Consider the following 20,847-nt stretch of genomic DNA (forward strand, 5'->3'; position numbering starts at 1 on the left):
GCTTAATCGTGATTGTTCAAATAAGAGAGGAAAGAAGGAGAGGGGAAAAAGAGGGAAGAGAATCATACTCCAAACTTATCTAAGCTGCGACGGCTTGTCAAGTTCTTGTTTGTCTTTTCCCCCACCAAAAATAAGCCACTCAGAAGTCAGGGAGAGAGGATTCTCGCCGGATCCTCTTTGTGAGAATTTTTAAGATCTTTCAATCATATTCGTTCATCGTACATTATGCAGTTAGTTTTCATCATATACTGTTTATATTCACTTTTAAATAAGAAAATTTACAATAATTTTTGACCGCATGATGTATGATAAACATACGTGATTTGAGAATTCCTGAAATTCTAGCATCAGAGTCCGGACGGTCATCTCTCCCATTTCTCACCTTCCCATGCATGCATAAAATACTACGGACACTTGCAGTCATCTAAGTATAAAAGTTGAAGGTTTTTATTTTTTATTTTTTTTACAGGAAGAATAGGTTGTTTCATTAAAAAAAAAAGAAGGAAAAATAAAGAAAAATAAAAAGTACAAGAGATGTAAGATGGTTACTACTTACATACTCTCCGGTTACTAATTCTATGATCTGTAGATGATTTGGACAACTTTGTCACAAAAAGTTGATAGGCGCGACAAACTTAAGCATCGAGACTTACAGAAACCTTCACAAATAGCGAGGCCACATCATATCGCCTAGGCGACACAAACCTGATCTAGACGATAAAAACTTGATTTAGGCGGTACAAAAGTTGAACCTGATGGCTGATGCCTATAATAAGAGAATAACTTATATGAAACAAGTTTGATGAAATTATGATGTTCCGATTCTATTATACAATGATACGTATAAGTTTTCTCTACAAGATGTTGCATTATTGAATATTTGAACTCAATTTACACTTGTATAGTTACTTTATCAATGTTACTTAGGTTTTCACCTTCTTTGTAGTGAGAGGTTGAAATTTATGTTGTGACCAAAGTGGGATAACCAAAAACTTCATGGGGCAAACATGCGACAAACCCAATAATCTACAATGAAGAAGCTATACACATTACACACAAGTATTTATGCATCCGTTTGAGGTCCTATATGTAATGTTTCATTCGTTAAGTTCTATAATGATGTAAGATGATAATCTCATTCTCCTAAACCATGGTTTCAATCTTAATCCAATTCAAGAAATTTGTGGTCGCTCACTATCGATGATGCGTACAGTACAACAACAAAAGTTAAATAACCATCTACCATTGAATTAAGATCGAATGGTAGATGACCAAAACTTTCTTGGATCATGGGGTCCACATAACCCTAACGGGTCTAATGGGAAGGCAAAACACTCATTTTCTCTCGTGCATCTCTCTTGAAGAGTAGAATAGCGTTGTATCAAAAAACAAAAACGTCTCAACAAAAGCCGAACTTGCAACAAGAAGCCAATACAGTAAATCTATACTTTGTTTCTCACAATATCACAAGTACTTGCATGAATACAAGCTATATGTACAAAAGAAAAAGAGAGATATAGGTATTGATATGTTTTTACCAAGGCATAGAAGTACATGTTATGTTAGTTAAGCTCTAGGGATATCTGGCTTGGTTAGCAGAAAAAAATGGTTCTTCTCGGAGGGAGGGTCTGAACTGCTATAGATCTTAGCCTCCAAATTTATGGGATACGTCTTCCCTTCAGTTCTAACTCCGACAAAATGGTAAACAAGAGGACGTCCCGCAGTAACAGAGGGTTGATTCGGATGATCCCCCAAGCACGTGTAGCAATTTTTGATATTACTGCAAGTGAAAAACAAAACACCCATACACATCCACAACCACTTATCCGCATCGCTATTCAAATGCTAGGTTTACAAGAAACCAACACTCAGATGGCATTGCTAGTACGAGCTATTCTCTGAGCTTCTTCCAAGTCCTTCAAGAACCTGCATTTTCCAGCGAAGGAATAATTGAAGCGGGACATCTTATTTTAGACAATTTCCATAAGCTAAAGTAACTAACTAGAATACCCTCCAATAATTTCAACAGATAATTCAAAACCTCCAAAGAAAAAGTATTAATATTTGTTCCAAAATCACTTAAGCAATTATCTACTCATCACAATCTCCCATTGTCCATAATTGGTTAGGTGTAAGTGGATGCTTATTTATCACGTTCTTGAAAACTTCTAGAATTGTAGATGATTTGGACCAATACAAACTAGTAGTGCAACCCAAAATAACCCAAAGAACAGAATATTTATCATGCCAAAAACTCTCAAACTTGCATCCAACACAAGAAGGAAGTGGTATCAAGTTGGACCACTAAAATACTGAGTTTGAGATCCAAGCATTAGGTGCAGCTAGTACAGCAATGTAAACTTCTTTTTCACTTATAATGCAAGTATTTTGGCAAAGATGACCTGAAACATACCTTTTAGAATTGAGAATCACAGAACCACCAAGTATAAAACGAATTCCAGTATTCATAGCATTTTGTAAAGCTACACAACGAGACTCCTCGTATGTTGTCCCCCCAACAATGAAAATGACCACTTCTTGAGGCCTGCATAGAGATAGGAGCCATAATTCAAAACAATGAGTCAAAATACAGTATTTTTCTATCCTCACACCATCATATTATAACTTTAACAAGATGATGAAGAGGCTATCACAAATTTCAAAGATTTATGCTAGGCTGTGGGTCCTTATAGAAAATCAGACAAGATAAAGTGGGATAGAGAGAAACAAGGTCAGGCAACTTGAGAGGAAGGGAAAAAGGATGACCAAGCAGCTGGTAATTAAAAACAGGAAGGGCTTATATCCAAGTCATTTGCGATGTCTAGGGAAAACCAGCAAGAAACCTGGACACTACACATGGTGTCTGAAATTATGAAAATTGTGAACTGTGAAGCATTCATGAAAACCAGTGATTAAGTTTAAGGTCCTTTAGATGGCCATCCTGCCTACAGGTCGAGGTAGTATGGCGTCAATGCCCTCCTAACTTGTCCATAAGCATTGATTTCTATGTATCTGACCAGTGAGCTCAGCATTGAATAATGAACTGTCAATAAGCTCTAGGTTTGTATAAAGAAGCACCCAAGAAATGGGCGGCGGCATGCACAGCATACAGGTTTCAGAGCGCAGGAGCTTCATTTCAACGTTCCTCAAGGTTTAAATGTTGGAGATATGAAATGCCAAAAATTAGTAAAATCCTCTAAACTAAAACACATAATATTCAAAGGTTGGAGACATATGGGTAGCATCAATTGAGTACATCTACATCTACATCGTACATATATTAAAACATGGGCTAAAAGTTTGGCATTCCCATCATATTTCTTATGAAATTAAGTACATGCAGATGGCTTTGAGCTTGTAAAAAAAATTGCTATGAATGAAACAACACCATCACCTAGCTGCAGCTACATTATAACTTAAAAGTGATTTCCTAGGGAAATTGCTTTAAAATGAAATAGAATAAGACTTCAGAGACCAACCTGCCCTGCTGGAAATGATTTCCCACAAATGGGTAATCCACATCTCTCAGCCGTCCCTTGGTAATGCTTTCCATAGTTTGGAAGAGAAGAGGCTGGTGTTGTGTGTACACATTCTCAACCCCCTACAGCACATAATATATCATCTATAAGCTTGTAAAGCACACCCTACAATATGCACAGAGTATAAACTTTCCCAAACAAACCTTCAGCCCACGAGCCATGTTACGTGCAATGTTTAAGAAATCTCGATTTCCATAAAGATCCCCAGTTCGTTTATCCACACCCGCTTGCTTCAAGAGAAACTGGACAAGCTGTAATTCCACAATAGACAAGTTATTAAACCGTGAAATTACTCTAGTAGCTAAAATAAAGGTATATTAGAAGCTTAGGGTCTAATTGCTGCTCAGATTGAGCTTCCAAAAGATGGTCAATCTCCAGAACACTGGACAAGCATAACTAAAATTACAAATCACCACCATTGATTATCTCAATGAAAGTATCTTTTGAAATACCAAAAGTGTCAGGCTTTAGGAATGGAAAATTCCCACTTAAAAACAGATCTGTGATCCCCTTCCTCCCAAAGAAAAATGAAGGAAAAAAGTACATGAGGGTGAAAGAATCCAAACCAGGATGCTATTGGTTATATTACCCCAGGTTTGTACTTGGGAGACTTGGATGACAGTTTGTTAAATAACTGCATTAGTTGCACAGGACTCTCCTTCTCATAGCGTAAAGCATACAGCATGACAAGACGTAAGCGGTCAATGTCAGATACACTTTCATTGTTTAATAGATTTGTCACCGCCTGCAATATACATAGGAAAAAGAGATTGTTGTTTCTGACTTCGAATTCAAATTTCAATGACGGTTAAATAGTTGTTATCTCAGAGTCAATAACAAAACAAGTATATGGTAATGGTACAAAGCAACTAAAAATCAAATTCTCATATAACTTGCCACATGAATAGTAAGGCAAACAAAAACAAGAGTGGTAGATCTTGTGTCAACTTTATGGCACTAATTATTTTGTCCGGCTAAAAAGTAATTGTATATTAATTTCAAGGAACTCCACCCTTTCAGACATGGAACAAGTTCCTTTTCATTTAGAGAGAACATGTGTGGTCATCCAATCATGAGTGGAAGGTTTACAAGTTGTCATGGAGTATGCATGTCATTTTTCCATGGTAGATGCTCTCATTGGAGGGAAATCAAAGTTAATAAATAACTTCAACCCTGTGATAAAACATTTAACCTGAGCCCTTACTGCACCTTCTCTTTTTTGTACTTAAGAAAAGCCTTAAATCTATTTGAAATGCAAATGATAATAAATTCTCTCTCAATTGCATTAATTTCAAAACTCTTGACCATCACCAATAAGCAGTTAAAAAAGTATAGACATGTTCGTTGCTCCTCATATGACTAGACCCTCTACACACCCTGCAAGCACAAGCTTGGTAAAAAACAAAAGGGACAAACACATTTGAAAGTTCTACTAAAACAACAAAATTATAAAATAATAAGTCCTCCCTTATAGGTAGTTAGGATATGTAGAAAAGAGACAAAAATGTAATTGTAGACTTGTAGTGGGATAATAGAGAGGAATAAAAAGGGGAGAGAGAATGTAGCCGAAGTGGTTTCAGTTTCATTTAATTATTTGAGAAATATGTTGTTTTAGTTAGTACCTCAAAAGCTGCCACCTGCCCACCGTTGCAAGCCAACTCCTGTTCTGTCTGTGACACTACCATAAGTTTTCGCTCTTCAACTAGCTTACTCATTTCTGTTACCAGTGCCACATGCTTTGAAACATTTCCATGCATCTTTCTGTACTCAGGGTAATTGTCAACAAACTTGGCCATGTCCTCTGCAATAATGAACATACACATTTGGTTATCAATGACTAATCCCTGAGCGGCAAAAGTTAGTAACTACAAGTCAAGAATCTCAAATTTTCAGTTTCGCATCCTACGAACCTATCGTCTGAATGTTCTGGTTACTTTTTGAAATTTGCTGAAATTCATCAACCAACTGCTTGATGTTCATCCCAATATCACCAAAGTTCTCATACATGTTCTTTTTGAAAAAAGCATCTTGCTCTGATGACAGCACAACCTCCTATGAGCATCAATACAGATATATATTTGTTTAGCAAGAAAATTACAAAACACAGATATGTACAGTACTGAGAGAAAATACAACTCAACCTCTTGATCCTTTGGAAATTTTCCAATGTTTCTTAAGTCGACTTTGTTGTCTTGAATACCAATTAATTCATGAACCATGGCCTGAAAGTAGTTTAATCAATGAGCTCGATTTATATTTCAGGTGTTTGTTATCCCAATGTAGTTTAAAAGATAAGCATACATGAGCCATTTGCACACATGTTGTAAAAGTTAACAACGACACAATTACCTGATAGGTCCACTGATTCAGCAACGGGGTCACAGGATCATCCCTCCTATCAATTACCAGCAACAACGGAGAAATTTCTGTTCGTCTGAAATCAAAAAGTCCACTTTCCTGCTGGTACATCAGCTTCTGTTACATGCCCAAAATACAATATCAGTTTCCCTGTGCAAACTTTCATGGCGAGAGTCTCCAGGCTGTAAAATCCCCTTTATATGACATGTGACATGCATAAAAAGTTGAGCTTATAGAAAACGACAAACGGGAGAATACAAAACCCTAACAAAGTTCACATTCAAAATAGTATCAATACAAGCCCACATACAAAACTATTTGGAACACATGATTATACTTACTGCTGTTTCCTGCGCAATCCTTTTAGCAATATCAGATGTTCTCTGATAACGAATAACTGGTCTTCGTTTTAATGCCAAAAAAACAGCTGCAATTCCATCAACTACTCGATCACAGAAGCGCTGTAAATTTGAATGATCTACAACTGCTGGGAGCATATACATGTGATTTGATGGCATATTCAAAGTGAAATGGTAAGGATCAGTTGCAACGAAGTCTGCATAGAACTCCTGCAAGACCATGATAAACCTAATATGAAGAGTAAGAAAATAAACCCATATTTGAAGTATCATGACGAATTTGTTGCTGTTAAGTTTAATATTAGAATGGCTATGTTACACAATTTTATATTTTTTCTTTTCTAAAATGAAAACTTCACTGCAAATTTGATCTGTCTAGTCGTGCATTAGAGCGAGGTTTATTATGATTAGTTTTCGGTTGAGGTTATCTCATCAGTTCTTCAAAAGAAACAAGGATTTAACAGAAAAGTAAAACCGATTCCAACTTGAATAAAAACAATATATTTCGCATCAACTTCCTTACAAAGTGAGTAAAAGAAAAAATATGCTTCCCCATAATATATAATAAGCTTGCTGGAGATTAAGGTCCCGTTCTCTTGGAGACCAAGTGACCAAGAGTCCCAATCTCTTGGCGACCTAGTGACCAAAGATTCATGGTCGCCAACCTTGGATTTGATATTAAAGGTTGAGATTAAAACACTAAAATCACATTCATTTAAGTTGAGATTAAGGCATAAAAAAACAAATTGATGAATTCTCCACCCTTGATATCAAATCAAAGGGTGAGTGAACATGCATTCCTTGGTCACTAAGTGACCAAGAGAACATTTCTTCCTTAGTGACCAAGCAAACATTTTTGCCTGTCACAAACTTACTACTAATGAATCTATGATGTATTTCTCGAATTGCAGGCATCCCAAATAAAACTGGAGTCCAAATTTAGTTAGCAATTTACATTACTACATACATAAATTTTCAGATAACCCGAACAAATGATCAAGAAAGCATTTGAGTGAATGATGAATTACCTGAAGCTGCTGCACAACTTCATGCTCATCTGAATCAGCTAAAATATGAATCTGGGTATCCTTCAATATGTTGGAGAAAACTGCAAATTCCAGTATTGCATGAGAAATGAGCTCCAAATATCATCTGGGTATCCTCCAAACACACTCCAAAACCAAATTAACATGAAGAAACATCAAAACTTACAGAGGTGATACTCCCCAAATCGAGGAGAAACCAAGTGCCGGCGCAAAAACTGTATGTTCTCTGAAGTGGGTGCAAGAAAGTAAACGGCTTTGAGATGCGACATGGATTCTCTGGACTTGGAAATGGAGTCAACCAATTCCACCAAAAACACTTCTTTCTGCAGAAGCTCGGATTGCGAATACGCCACGCTCACTATACTAACCTGCGCCACATTCAATTACCCAAAACAACAACAACCCATTATTTACTCGATCAAAATTGCTCCAGAAATTCGTGAAATTTTGAAAGTTTTCTAGAGTTGAAAGGGTTGTTACCGTGTGGGAATCGAGGATGAGAACCTTCATGCCGGAGATGTCCTGCAACATCCGGTTTAAGTAATCCCGTACGGCCGTGACCAGCACCATTTTCAAGCTACGATCTGATGCGGATGATTGTGATGATAATATGTTCAATTGTGTATAAGAAAAGAGAAATTTACAGATCTACAAAGACCCGAGGGGAAAGGAAGAACAAGTGAAGAAATGGTCCCTAAAACGCGCCGTTTTGATCTTCATTTACTTTCTTTTTCAACTTTAACTAAGCTACTTAATCTACGATCTCCTGTTATTTCTCATTTTGTTAGTAAAAAGTTTAAAATTCAACTCTCATAAATGATGATTAGGCTCCACTGAGTAAGCACATCCACTTTACTTTATAGTTGCAAGCTACCTATTATCATCGATCAGCAACATTCTCTCGTAATGACTTAATGAGATTTTTGTATGATAATTTAGTGACGCCATGGCTTTGCCTTTGACGCTTTCACCTTGTTGTTTAGTACAGTAATAAGCAGAAATGCAAAACCTCCACCTCGAAACTTACCATTTGCCTTCATGTTGAGGTTGAATTACGTGGTATAAACATACTAGTATGGATCCTAGGGAATCACGGACCAAGGAAGGAATCTCACAAGCCAATTGTCTTAATTTGCATAAACTCTCACCTTAATTAGAGGGAGAGTATTGAACACAACCATCTTGCCGATTGGAGTGTATGTTCTTCATATAGCATTCAGACCGAATGACTATATGAAATTATGTGAGTACGAATTTTCTATGATTGACTTATTTTGTGGCTTTTTATGTAAAGTATTTCTCTTGTGTTTTGAGAATAATTAGGTAAGTAAAATAATTAAGTGTTAACTAAAATTTTAGTATTGTTTTGAGTGGAAAATGCAGTGTCACAATGTTTGATTAACTTGATGTAAAACTATATTAATTGTTTATAATAACTAAAATGAATATGATGCTCAAAGTTTAATATATTAAACAGTTTAGTGTTGGTAGTCGCAATGGTACTGGATGCTCAATGGGGGTAGTGGATGGTCGGTGGTGGTTGTAATGGAAATGGTGATGGTGAAGATGGTCACGGTGCTCATTGATGAAGTGATGGTGGTAATGGCAGGGGAGGGTAGGGGTGTGGTGGTGGGTGTAGAGGTAACAATAGTGGTGGAGATGGTGGTGTTGCGGGTGGAGGTTGCAAGTGGTGGTGGTGCATGTGGAAACGGTAATGGTGGTGGTAGGATGGTTGTTGAGGCAATGATGACAACGGTGGTGATTGTGAGAGCTTGGTGGTGGGGGTGTTGCTGGCGAGGGTGTTGTGCGGCCGATAGTAATGGTGGTACATGTGGTGGTTTTTGCTTTGTGAACCAATACGTCTATTTCTACACTGAATCAATTTTTGATATAGATTTTACCATATTTTATCATCTCATTTTTATAAGTTGGAGATACATGAATATAACTTAGGTGTGCAAAATACAGTTACATAGGAAAATGATAATTTCATTTTTGAACATTAATGATGATACTGAAGAAATTAATAAAGGGGTAGATTCTTTCCTATTCTATTCTCCTCCTTTTCTCTCGTCACCTCTTACACTTTTTACTTTGACTTTCTCTTTTTATAAAAACATTAATATAACATTTTTAACGTAACTTAATTACGATGACTCAAATAGAAAAAGAAAGAATAGAATCTAACTGCATTAGAAAAAAACTCCATTCTGCTTTCTGTAGAAGCAACTTTTAAAAGTAAGTGAGAAGTTGCTTTTGTGTTAATTATTAACAAAAATGGGTGAAGCAGTTGAGAAATAATCAAGGGATGAATGAATGGAAGACCTTCTACGAATGGTTCTGGCATGACTGACATGTAATGTGTATATGATATTTGACCCAAAATAAAAAACAAGAAAATTCATATTCTATTAACTTGTTTTCTGACTCCCCGTTTTATTACACTGCAACTGCTTTCACCTGTCTTCTTCTTTACTTTCCTTCCTTGGTCACTCACAGATCATAGATTCCCAACGACTTTTTCTTCCCAACAAATTGGAATCATTTTCCTGGAATTTGTGTCTTTGCAGTTTTTAAATTTTTGTAGGAGAATAGTCCCAATTGTTTGGTGTGTTGATCCTTTTGAGCAACAGCATAGAGAGACTCCCATCCATGTTTGTTCTTCTGAATCAGCAACCATGAGAGCTTCCTCCCCAACTCCCATTGAGCACCGACACCGCCTTTCTGCTTCTGCCAGGTCTCTCTCTCTCTCTTTACTGTGATTTGCATTCGTTTTGCCGACGGTGTTTGATTCTTAGTTTTCACACTCGGAAAAATAAGCATGTAAGAAAGCCCTCACTTGAATTTCTCAAATTTTGGGTCATGATTCGTTTATTTTGATGAACAGCGGGTCCCGAACCAATTATTATTCTGGTGAGAATTTGAACGTGTCTTGATTAATTGACGAGTTATGGTAATGATTAGGCTACACTTTACTCAACTGTTTGAAAAGGGTTTGGCAACATCATTAGCAACATTTCTGAATTGTACGGCGTATTCTTGGTCAATGGGCATCGTGCAAGCGGTTTCGCTATCGGATTTTAATGGGGCTGTAGAACATTCATTATTTATACATGTGCTGTTTTAACATATCAGTGAGCAGTGCATTCCCAACGATCGATTTGATTGCCTAACAATCGATTGTATTGCTGGGTGGAACTTGTTTCCAATGGCGTTCGCTTATTTACTGCTCGATCTAGTTGTTATGCATTCCGTTTATTGCCCTTTGCACTTTTTTTAACTTGCCATTCACACATGTGCTCATGTATGTAGTTGCCAATCCCTTTTTTTTTTTTTTTTTTTCAGTGAAGACTGTAACAGAAGAAGGCCCCAGAGGAACAAGGATTTTAAAGATAGGAACTTGAAGCCCACTTTGAAGCTTGTGTTGGCTGTTATCATACTGGGGACTTTTCTCACACTCTTCTTCTCTCCTGGTGTTCATCATTCAGATCATCAATCCCGTTCCGTATCTAAGTAAGTCCCTATTGGCTGATTACCTTGCTTTTACTTATTAGTTATGTTATTAGTTTACTCTTTGTTACTTTCTTGCTTAAATGGAAAGTTCTTTGGCGTTCGGTTTTCGAATAATTTTCCCCACCTGGGAAAATATGTTGTCAGCGCATCCCTCTTTGTTTGGAATTGGAAAAGTCGTATTTTCAGTTTTCAGGCAAATGGGAATTGGTCTTTTTTTGTTTTGTTTTGTTTTTTTGTTTTTTTTTTTTTTGCTTTGCTCTCTCTGCCGTCGAGATTTTTTGTAACAAAAGTTTATTGCCTGCAGCCCAAATTCTGATGAAAGGTTGACCAAAAAGAGTGTTGCTCAAGATATACGTTATGTATCATCTGTAGAAACTAACTGGGATGAAATTTCTGATGCTATTGAAAATCTGACGGACAAAAAGGATTATCAGGGAATTGGCCTGTTAAACTTTAATGACAATGAGATTGACCATTGGAAGGAGCTGTTGCCAGATTGTGAGCATGTTGTCCTACGCCTCAACCATGCGTCAAAAAACATAACATGGGAAACCCTGTACCCTGAATGGATAGATGAAGAGGAAGACTTTGAAGTTCCTACTTGTCCCTCTCTACCAAAACTTCAAATTCCTGGCAAACCTCGGCTTGATCTGATTGCTGTCAAGCTTCCCTGCAACAAGTCAGACAGCTGGTCAAGAGATGTGGCTCGGTTGCACTTGCAGCTTGAAGCAGCAAGGCTGGCTGCAGCTTCCAAAGGGTATCACCCAGTGCATGTGCTTTTGGTGACGGACTGCTTTCCAATCCCAAATTTGTTCACTTGCAAAGAGCTAGTCAGACGGGAAGGGAATGTTTGGCTTTATGAACCAAAACTGAACACATTGAGAGATAAACTGCAGCTCCCTGTAGGGTCATGTGAACTGTCAGTTCCTCTCACGGCTAAAGGTCAGATTTAAACTAGTGTCTTTTTTCAATGAAAATTTGTTTTTGTGCACTGAAAGCTGCTAGTCTGCCTCTCTTTATTTACTCTTTCTTTCTGTTTTCCTTTTATTGTTCAAATTTCACTGTCTTGGAATCCTTTATAATGCAGAGTTCAGTTCACTCAATAAATGATATTTACATTTTTGTATGTTATAGCTGGGCATTGTAGAATTCAATTGGTAGTCGTTTTAAAAAAACTTGAGTTGTTTCTGTGGAGCTTAATTTGAGGTGTAAGTAGTGAGTCTAGTGACCCACACCAAGGAGACAATATCGCTTATGTAAATTATGAATTAGATAGGTAGTGGTCATCCCCACACCAAATGAACATGCACTCTTGAAACAAGTAGTGTATTCATATAGTTCCACCAGACCAGGGCAGATATCACGATAACAATGGTTTAGATTTTTTTGAGTTTTATTAGTCAAACTTTTTTTCGGGTCAAGTACACCTGGTCCATCCAGATGTACATGCATGATGCAAATGCTTGACATCCTTCAGTGCCACTGATTTTAGCGTCTGGTTCATCCTGTGGTCAAAGTGATCAAATTGCTCATGATTTATGATGCTCAAAATTGTCATGCAACTGAAAACCCTGTATATATGTATGAATGTGTATACCACCTTATGTATCATGTACTTAGGAGATCTGCTACATCAGTGATTGATGTTAATGCTGACCACCTGCTAGCCTTAACGTTAGTTGTTGAAGAAATTTGTGAATATCTTTTTATATTTTTACTCTTAATTGTTAAATCTAAACTCCATTTGTAACTCATATGTGGTAGGTTCAGTGACTTTGGTTGCATCCTTTAAGAAAACTACTATAAGGCATGGGTACTTTTGATATTTAACTGATGAACTAAATAATTGCACGCAGAAAGCTTTTACTCAGAAAGAGCCCACCGAGAAGCATATGCAACAATCATACATTCTGCCCATGTATATGTTTGTGGAGCCATTGCTGCAGCTCAGAGTATCCGTATGTCTGGTTCAACGCGAGATCTTGTAATACTTGTTGATGAAACAATCAGTGAGTATCATCGTGGAGGATTGGCAGCTGCTGGGTGGAAGGTTCACACGATCCAAAGAATCAGGAACCCTAAAGCTGAACCAGAAGCATACAATGAATGGAACTACAGCAAATTCCGTCTTTGGCAGTTAACTGATTATGACAAGATCATTTTCATTGATGCTGACATGCTTATACTTAGGAACATTGACTTCCTGTTTGAGATGCCAGAAATATCAGCGACGGGAAATAATGCTACTCTGTTCAACTCCGGTGTGATGGTTATCGAACCATCAAATTGTACATTCCAGCTGCTCATGGATCATATAGATGAAATCGTCTCCTACAATGGTGGAGACCAGGGTTATTTGAATGAGGTATTTACATGGTGGCACAGGATTCCAAAACATATGAACTTCTTGAAACATTTCTGGGAAGGTGATGAGCCAGAGAAAAAGGAGAGGAAAACTCACCTCTTTGCAGCTGAACCTCCAATCCTCTACGTCCTCCATTACCTGGGAAATAAACCATGGCTTTGCTTCCGTGACTATGACTGCAATTGGAATGTGGACTTTCTGCAGGAGTTTGCCAGTAATGTCGCACATAGAAGGTGGTGGAAAGTGCATGATGCTATGCCGCAAAACTTGCAAAAGTTCTGTTTGCTTCGGTCCAAGCAGAAGGCGGCACTGGAGTGGGATCGGAGACAAGCTGAAAAAGCAAATTACAGTGATGGTCACTGGAAAATTAAGATAAAAGACAAGCGTTTAAAAACATGCTTCGAGGATTTCTGCTTCTGGGAGAGCATGTTATGGCACTGGGGTGAAAAGAATTGGACCGATAATGCTACTGCTACTCTGTCACCACCTGCACATACAACTGCATCCGTCTCTTCTTCGTGACTTGTTTCGCGTCACATTTTCATACTTCATACCGAGGACACAAATCAAAACATGGTGCATGCTTACAAATGCGCGAAAGAAAAGTTTATCTCCTTAAAATTCAGTTAGCATCTAGTTCAACAACTTCCTTGTAATTCATTTTATAGTCATTATTCCTAATACATCATACACCCATTTTCGCATCAAGGTTGCATAGATTTGTGTATTTTTAATGTTTTTTTTATTCTTTTTGAGGCTGCATGCCATGATGTCTTGATTTCTAGTCCCCCTCAAAAGTGGCATTTTTTATGTTGGCTGGTGTCTTTTTTTTTGCGTCTGGATATCCAGGTAGATTTGGTTGCTTTTACTTGGTCTTACTGTTCCTGGATTCTGGGGTGAAGTATTTCCACCATTATCATATCTGATTTTTACAAAACCTAATACAAACTGCCATTTTATTGGTGTTGCTAGACTAGGAAATAGACGATTCAATAGCTGCAAGAGAAAATTGGAGCAATGGTCCTTGAACTTTGGTCCAATTAAAACATTGGTTCCAAACCTAAAAATCAGTGACGGTTGGTCCCTGTTTTAATGTGGAGTAATAATCTTTTTGGCTAACTTCGTAAGAAGTTTCATCCAAAATAAAGGGTTTAGAAGGGACAAAAAATAGATGGAAGTTTTAACGGAGTTAGTCAAAATGACTATTGCTCTACATTATAACACGTTCAGGGACTAAAACTCACGAATTTTTAGTTCAGGGACCAAAGCTCCAATAGGACTAAAGTTCAAGGACCATCCTCCAATTATCTCTTCATTCAACGGTGTTGTAGTCCAATTGGTTAAGAACATTCTCTTTTGCCCTCAAGATTCTAAGTTCGAAACCTCCTCTCCCTCCATATCGCTTGTATATATAAAAAAATCATTAGGTCTATATATCATAGACTCTTTAACATTGAAAATAATGTGGTATCGTCCGACTCATAGGAAAACTTCAAAAGCTTCAAATCCTAGCTCTGCCCCTGAATTTAACCTAAGAATTTCTCCATATGATGGGTGTGTTTTGACCTACCCAAAAATATTTCTCTGTTTGAAGGGAGTTGTTGATGAATGAAAAGTTTGCCATAATTCATTCTTGAAAATCATATGGTTTTTAAAACTTGTTTTTTTGAACATTTCATAACTTTCTTGACCACAATCATATATGGATCACCTACTACACTAAATAATTGATATAAATGAAAATAAAGGACAATGCTTGCTTGTTTTGGTTGAGATGTCATTATTTAGTTAACATAAAACATATACCAAACACAGGTCATTACCAAGAATGGGTGAGAGTGGTTAGGTTCAAGTCATCTAATCCCACTACTAGTTAACATAAATAAACCCTATACCAAAGAAAGCTTATAAACATAATTGAGTGTTAAGTGTATCACATCACTATCACCTTTGTTTTTTATTTTTGGAAACACTCATTTTAAGGAGAGATTTCTCAACGTGCCGGAATACAAGCACATATGTTATATGCATTATACAAGTGCGGTGATACTTGAAAAGAGAAGAAAAAAAAAAAAAAAAAAAAACTTGCCTCTACTTGTATAGTAATATGTGGAGTACCATCCGGTATTTCGGTTACATTGAAAGTCTTTAACCAGCCCTTAGTTACTGAGGTCTTAAATAGTCTAATAATATTTTTCTTTCCTTTAAAAAGGGTCGCCGCAGCAGTCTACCCTTTTTAGGGCCGAGAAGACTCACAGATGCATTTTAGTCTCTCCTGCCACCATCGTGTAGGTTTTGGCACCTCTCTAGCTATTACTCCAATAGGTAGGGCTATTTTGGCCAATCACTTATTTGGTGGGGAGAAACTAATCCAATTTGAAGTTGTTGAAGTTTATATCGGTCAATCATAGAAGAAATTTTTTGATTCATTTCATTTTGATCAAGCTTCCTTCCTATTAATCTAGAAGTTGTTTTTAGATACAAGGAAATGGTTCAATTCCAGAGCCAAGATTTGTAGTTCTCGAACGAGCAATTGAAAGGATTCTGGAGCATTATCGGGTTTAGGTATTGTTCCTCCAATAATTGTAGTACCAATTACTTCTTGGCGAGCTCTAATATGATCAAATTTATAAGTAAGCATCTTTTGTAAAATATGAGCAACACCAAATCCCTCTAGAACCCAAACTTCCATTCTCCTAGCCGTTGTGCCGATTGATTGGCCCTTCCTCTAAGGGGTTGCTATGTAACAAGTGCATAATGTCCACTGGAACGTCCATGTATTTATCAACTTGATGAATTAATTTCAAGATATAAGGCTTTCCTATTATAACAGGTTATTCAAAAGGATTTCCCATTCTTCTATCCACTAATATCAGGAATTGAAGTCAAGATGTGTCGTGTGAAATACGAACCTAAAAATCGTCCCCAACCACTGAGTCACAACGTAGTAATTAATAGTCTAATAATATTAAGTTCAAATTAGCATTAGCCTTTCTAAATTTGATAAGTCTCGGAACACGGTCAATGCTAATAAAAAAGATTGACATTAACCAAAATTAGGAATTCGACCAAAAAAAAAAAAAAGAACCAAAATTGGGAATGAGTAGCTAATTGGTACACCATTTGACACGAATTAGCTGTCTATATTAGCAGCATGTCTAACATTATGTTTTATAATTGTTTTTTGAATTGAGTGAGATTCTACCCAATCTAATCGTTTCGATTTTAAGCGATTTAAAGTGTACTAGAAAAGCACACTATTTTAAACAAGTTATTTGCATCCATGTGTGTAATATAGAGGAGAATTATCTTCTTTTTTATTTGAACGGTCACGGTTAAACTACGTTAACATTTTATATTGATTTTTTATAGAGATAATAAGACAAAAAATAATATGTGAGAGAAGGGGAGGGAAGGAGATGAGAATAGGAGATGAGAGAATCCTACTATGTGTAATACATTTTATAATTAGAGTTTTGCTGCCACTTAGTACTACGGTATAATAGTACTAAGAGTTTCGTCTTTAATGTAAGTGAGAGGTTTTTGATTCTCACTAAAAGACGAATTTGAACAACATTATTACTAATTAATTATGAAGTTTATCTTGTTTTCTCATACTTTTAATCTAGATAATATTGTCGTTTTGAAAAAAAATAAAAATAAAAAATAAAAAACAATAATAGTATTCACAAGGATCTTCCCTTCGATTGGGTCTTGAGCAAAATTACAAAAGAAAATCTTCTTGTTTGTCCTCTGACCAAACAGAAACCACGTGTCGTTGTTTATATGGCGTTAAGTTTTTTTAATATTACTTTTCAAGCCTGTCGTCCCTATCAATTTTCTAGGTTACTTTACTTTTGTAATTCAAGCAAAAGTCTATTTTTTTCTTTACCCAGTGTTATTATCTAAATTAAAAAATGAAGGAATAGGTTAAGTATTACAATAAACTAATAATAATGTAATTTAAATTCACTTATAATAATAATCAAATTAAGAAGTAAAAAAGAAAAATTATTATACCCATTATTATTGTTATTATAAATAAAAAGGAAAAATTTAAAATAGGTTTAATTTTTAGTAACTTTTAACTTTTAAAATAGATCCAATTTTTAATTATTTTGGATCCATTTCAAAAAACCCCTTATAAAAATGAGATAAGAATTGTTGTTCACTGCTTTAGGAGAGTAGGTTTGCTTTATATTTGAGCCTAGTCTTCTTCATCATTAATCATTATTGCGTAAAGATAGGGAGAGAGAGAGAGAGGGCCAAAACAAAAGAAAAACTTAGCGTAGAAACTTTGGCACTGATGAAAAAGGGTGATGTAGATTAAATGCTAATAGAAATGAACATGTTTATCAATATGTAAGTAATAATCTAATCATCAAATTACAAGTTATCTAGTTACACAATTTTGTTTACAAATTTAGAGGGATGTAGTCAAACTAAGATTTTAAAAGATTTTAAAAATGATAGATATTATAGGATTTAAGAGGATTAAAGACTCATACAAAATTCATATGAATTTTAAAGAATTTGAATGGATTGTCGTGAATTGTGGTGGAAGGATTTGAAATCTTAAGGGGTGAGGTTGGATTCTTTTAGTCTTGATTATAGCTCTCAAATCCCACAAAATCCACAACTTATTGAAATCCTCAAAAATCTTAATTTTTTTTAATACACTTAGATTTGAATAGATTTTAAAATCCTTTAAAATCTTTTAATTGACTACACCTAGATTTGAATAGATTCTAAAATTCTTTAAAATCTTTTAATTGACTACACTATGATTTTAAAGTCTTTTAAAATCCTCTCAAATCTGAGTTTGACTACAACCTCTTAGTCTTCTCAATATTAAGAAATGAATAAGACCAAATAGGTGTACCAAAAACAAGAATAGGATGACCTAACCCACAAGGCAAAGCCAAAGCCAAGTTCCACGAATTGACCAACCGCCTCCTAACCTCGTTTATGTCTTAGTGACTCAGCCAACCAAACTCACTCCATTCCATCACATAATACGGCTCTTATAATGACTTTTGTTCGGGTTGGATCTGTCCTTCGCACAGCTTTCCGGGGTCTTGCTTGTCAGGCAAGGGTTGCTACTTGGTGTGCTGCAATATGAGTTTGCTATTAGTTTGAATGGTGCCTTTGTTGGGTTTTTGTTAGGCCTTGAGGTTCACAATCAAAACTATTATAGATCTAAGCGTACTAATGTTATCTTTGTATAACAGATTGTTCTTTTTTTTTTTATTTTTTTTTTATTTTTTATTATCTGGGTTGATTACTTAAGCCACAAGTTACTTAGACTTTTTGATCTTATTGGATTATTACAGATGGGTTAAGTCCGTATAAGGTTTTTTTCTTGTCTTGTAAACAAGGACTTTTACTCATAATATTGTATGTCCAGATAAAGCGAGTTCAGGACCCTTCCAACCATTTCTTTGATTACAATTAATACTAAAGAAGCAAGGTTAATTAGTTTAGCCATATTAATCATAGATGAAACTTTGAACGAAAAGCAGTTGAAAATGAATCAAAAACACAATGGAAGATGCATTAAACAACATATCTACTCTATGTAAGCAAAAACAAAAGAGACTTGGGCAAGATTATAACCTTGTTAGGCAATATTCATCTTCTTGCGACCACTTCTCTTTGTGTTTTACAAGGGTTGTAATGTTTGGAGAATGAAATATAAAACAGGTTTACTAAAGGGATTCGATACTACAATACTGGAAAAAGGTAGCAGAGCTTCTAAACCTTGACAAAAGATGGCTTTCTATGGTTTGCTGCGACTGTGTTTTGAATTCCATCACACAACACGACTCTTATAAAGACTTCAAATCTGTTTGCTGTGACTGTGTTTTGAATTCCATTGTTTCTTTTATATAAAAAGGGGTTTTCTAACTTTAATCCTTGAAGAAGATTGAAATTTAAAATAAACATGGTGTTAGATTACATATTGATTATAGTTCTTTGATGTGGCTTTAATTCAAAATAATTAATGTGTATTTTATTCAATGTCTCCCATTATTTAAATTTATTAATATACACATTTTAATACATTTTTTGACCAAACAAAAGTTTTTTTAATATATTAATTTTATTTAACATTATTCAAACTTGAAAAACTCAATTAATTCTACCTAAATATTAGTATCGAAATGTATTATATTGAATTAATGTATTTAAATGTTAGTACCCAATAGGGATGATAATTCTAACCTTTAAACCCGATAACCGTGGATAACCGTCCAAATGGATTGGATTTGGATATGAAAATTTGGGTATGGTATGGATATGGGGAAAAACCTTGAACTTTATTTGGTTATGGTTTTGGATATGGTTATAGGGGTTCTCAATCCGTATCCGTCTCCGAATCCGACCCGAATATATATATATATATATATATATATATATATATATATATGATATATAATATAATTTTATTCAATTTACCGAACCCTCCCATACTAATTCATTATGCATGCATCAAACCCTATACTATCTTTATTATGCACCAAACATCATGCATGGGGCATACCAACAACCTCATCAATTCAGTAGTCTTATTGTTATACTCAACCAAATTAATTCATTGAATCATTTTATATATCAATTATCAAATATTACAAGTTTATCAGATTCATCTCTCTTCAAGAGTCCCACTGTCAAGAAATTGGTGCATGTTATCATGAACAACTTCAAATATATTGTTAGTTTTTTGTAATTGGATGTTGCTACTTAATGACGGAATTAGTATCTACTAAAATTTATAATGCGTCAATTAGATAAATATAATTATTATTTTTTTTTTTTTTTTGTTTTTTGACGAAGATGGATATAACCGATAACCGATTGAAAATCCGTTACCGGGTGGATATGGTTATGGATAATCCCCGATGGTTAATTTGCTTTTATGGATATGGTTAATTTTTGTGGTTATGGAAATGAATATAGCATTTCCGTCCTCAAACCGAACCGTTGTCATCCCTAGCACCCAAATGTATGTACCTAAATGTATGCACCAAAATGTATTATATTAAACTAATGTACCTAAATGTGTGTACCGAAATGTATTATATTAAACTAATGTACCGAAATGTATTATATTGAATTAATGTACCTAAATGTTTGTATTTTAATGTATGTACTGAAATGTGTGTACATAAATGTATGCACCAAAATGTATTATAATGAATTTAATGCACCTAAATGAAGAAGACAAAGTATATCGAAATATATTGTAAAATAAAAATTAGCTTATCTAAATGTTTACAACAAAATATATTACGATGAATGAAATGAAAATTATAATTATAATGAAACAAAATTAATACATTAAAATTAGGAAGAAACAAGAAAATAATTAAAACATAAAAAATATAATTAATAAATGAGGTGATTAATGTATCAGGGGACTAAAATTAGATTTTGATGTATCAAGGGACTAAAATTAGATTTTGATCTTACTCATGATTTTAGTCTAAAAGTCATCGTTACCAATGATTAAAATGAAGTTTCCTAATAAACAAAATCTCAAAAACAACATCAAGAAATAAGAATCATAAACGAAGAATATTGTGTGCAACAAAAATATTGTCACGTGCACGTAATGTTATTTTTATGTACTGACGAAGGGGATGAATAACTTTGTATTTTTTATT

The 20,847-nt window shown here is 35.3% G+C and overlaps 2 protein-coding genes across 3 annotated transcripts; one reads left to right on the plus strand and one right to left on the minus strand.

Moving 5' to 3' along the window:
* Positions 1–1,415: 1,415 nt before the first annotated feature.
* VPS45 (vacuolar protein sorting 45) lies at positions 1,416–8,003 on the minus strand. 2 transcript variants are annotated; one of them, XM_068464319.2, is made up of 13 exons: positions 7,783–8,003; positions 7,469–7,670; positions 7,285–7,364; positions 6,239–6,466; positions 5,889–6,014; positions 5,681–5,761; positions 5,450–5,591; positions 5,162–5,340; positions 4,129–4,284; positions 3,683–3,790; positions 3,480–3,601; positions 2,414–2,545; positions 1,416–1,926 (listed from the first exon to the last, which is right to left on the minus strand). In XM_068464319.2, exons 1-13 carry the CDS (start codon positions 7,870–7,872, stop codon positions 1,869–1,871), a joined length of 1,704 nt encoding a protein of 567 aa, XP_068320420.2. In that variant the 5' UTR covers positions 7,873–8,003; the 3' UTR covers positions 1,416–1,868. The 2 variants fall into 2 exon arrangements, with proteins under 2 accessions (XP_068320420.2, XP_088551197.1); XM_088695071.1 differs by having other exon boundaries at positions 6,239–6,485; positions 7,783–7,952.
* Positions 8,004–9,227: 1,224 nt separating this feature from the next.
* Positions 9,228–13,888, plus strand: LOC137726083 (putative UDP-glucuronate:xylan alpha-glucuronosyltransferase 3). Its single transcript, XM_068464947.2, has 4 exons — positions 9,228–10,039; positions 10,648–10,815; positions 11,120–11,757; positions 12,672–13,888. Exons 1-4 carry the CDS (start codon positions 9,981–9,983, stop codon positions 13,700–13,702), a joined length of 1,896 nt encoding a protein of 631 aa, XP_068321048.2. The 5' UTR covers positions 9,228–9,980; the 3' UTR covers positions 13,703–13,888.
* The last annotated feature ends 6,959 nt before the right edge of the window (positions 13,889–20,847 follow it).

Source organism: Pyrus communis, chromosome 5 (genome assembly GCF_041283825.1).
Source record: "Pyrus communis isolate YQ-2024b chromosome 5, ASM4128382v1, whole genome shotgun sequence".
Taxonomy (NCBI): Eukaryota; Viridiplantae; Streptophyta; class Magnoliopsida; order Rosales; family Rosaceae; genus Pyrus; species Pyrus communis.

Bases quoted from the DNA above. Each gene is read 5' to 3' on its own strand.
- VPS45 (XM_068464319.2), bottom strand. From the start codon at position 7,872: ATGGTGCTGGTCACGGCCGTACGGGATTACTTAAACCGGATGTTGCAG. The intron at 6,015-6,238 runs GTAAGTATAATC...GGCATGTAACAG, and splicing joins GGATTGCGCAGGAAACAGCA to AAGCTGATGTACCAGCAGGA. The intron at 2,546-3,479 runs GTTGGTCTCTGA...ATCTCTATGCAG, and splicing joins AATCATTTCCAGCAGGGCAG to GCCTCAAGAAGTGGTCATTT.
- LOC137726083 (XM_068464947.2), top strand. From the start codon at position 9,981: ATGAGAGCTTCCTCCCCAACTCCCATTGAGCACCGACACCGCCTTTCT. The intron at 10,040-10,647 runs GTCTCTCTCTCT...TTTTTTTTTCAG, and splicing joins CGCCTTTCTGCTTCTGCCAG to TGAAGACTGTAACAGAAGAA. The intron at 10,816-11,119 runs GTAAGTCCCTAT...TATTGCCTGCAG, and splicing joins CAATCCCGTTCCGTATCTAA to CCCAAATTCTGATGAAAGGT.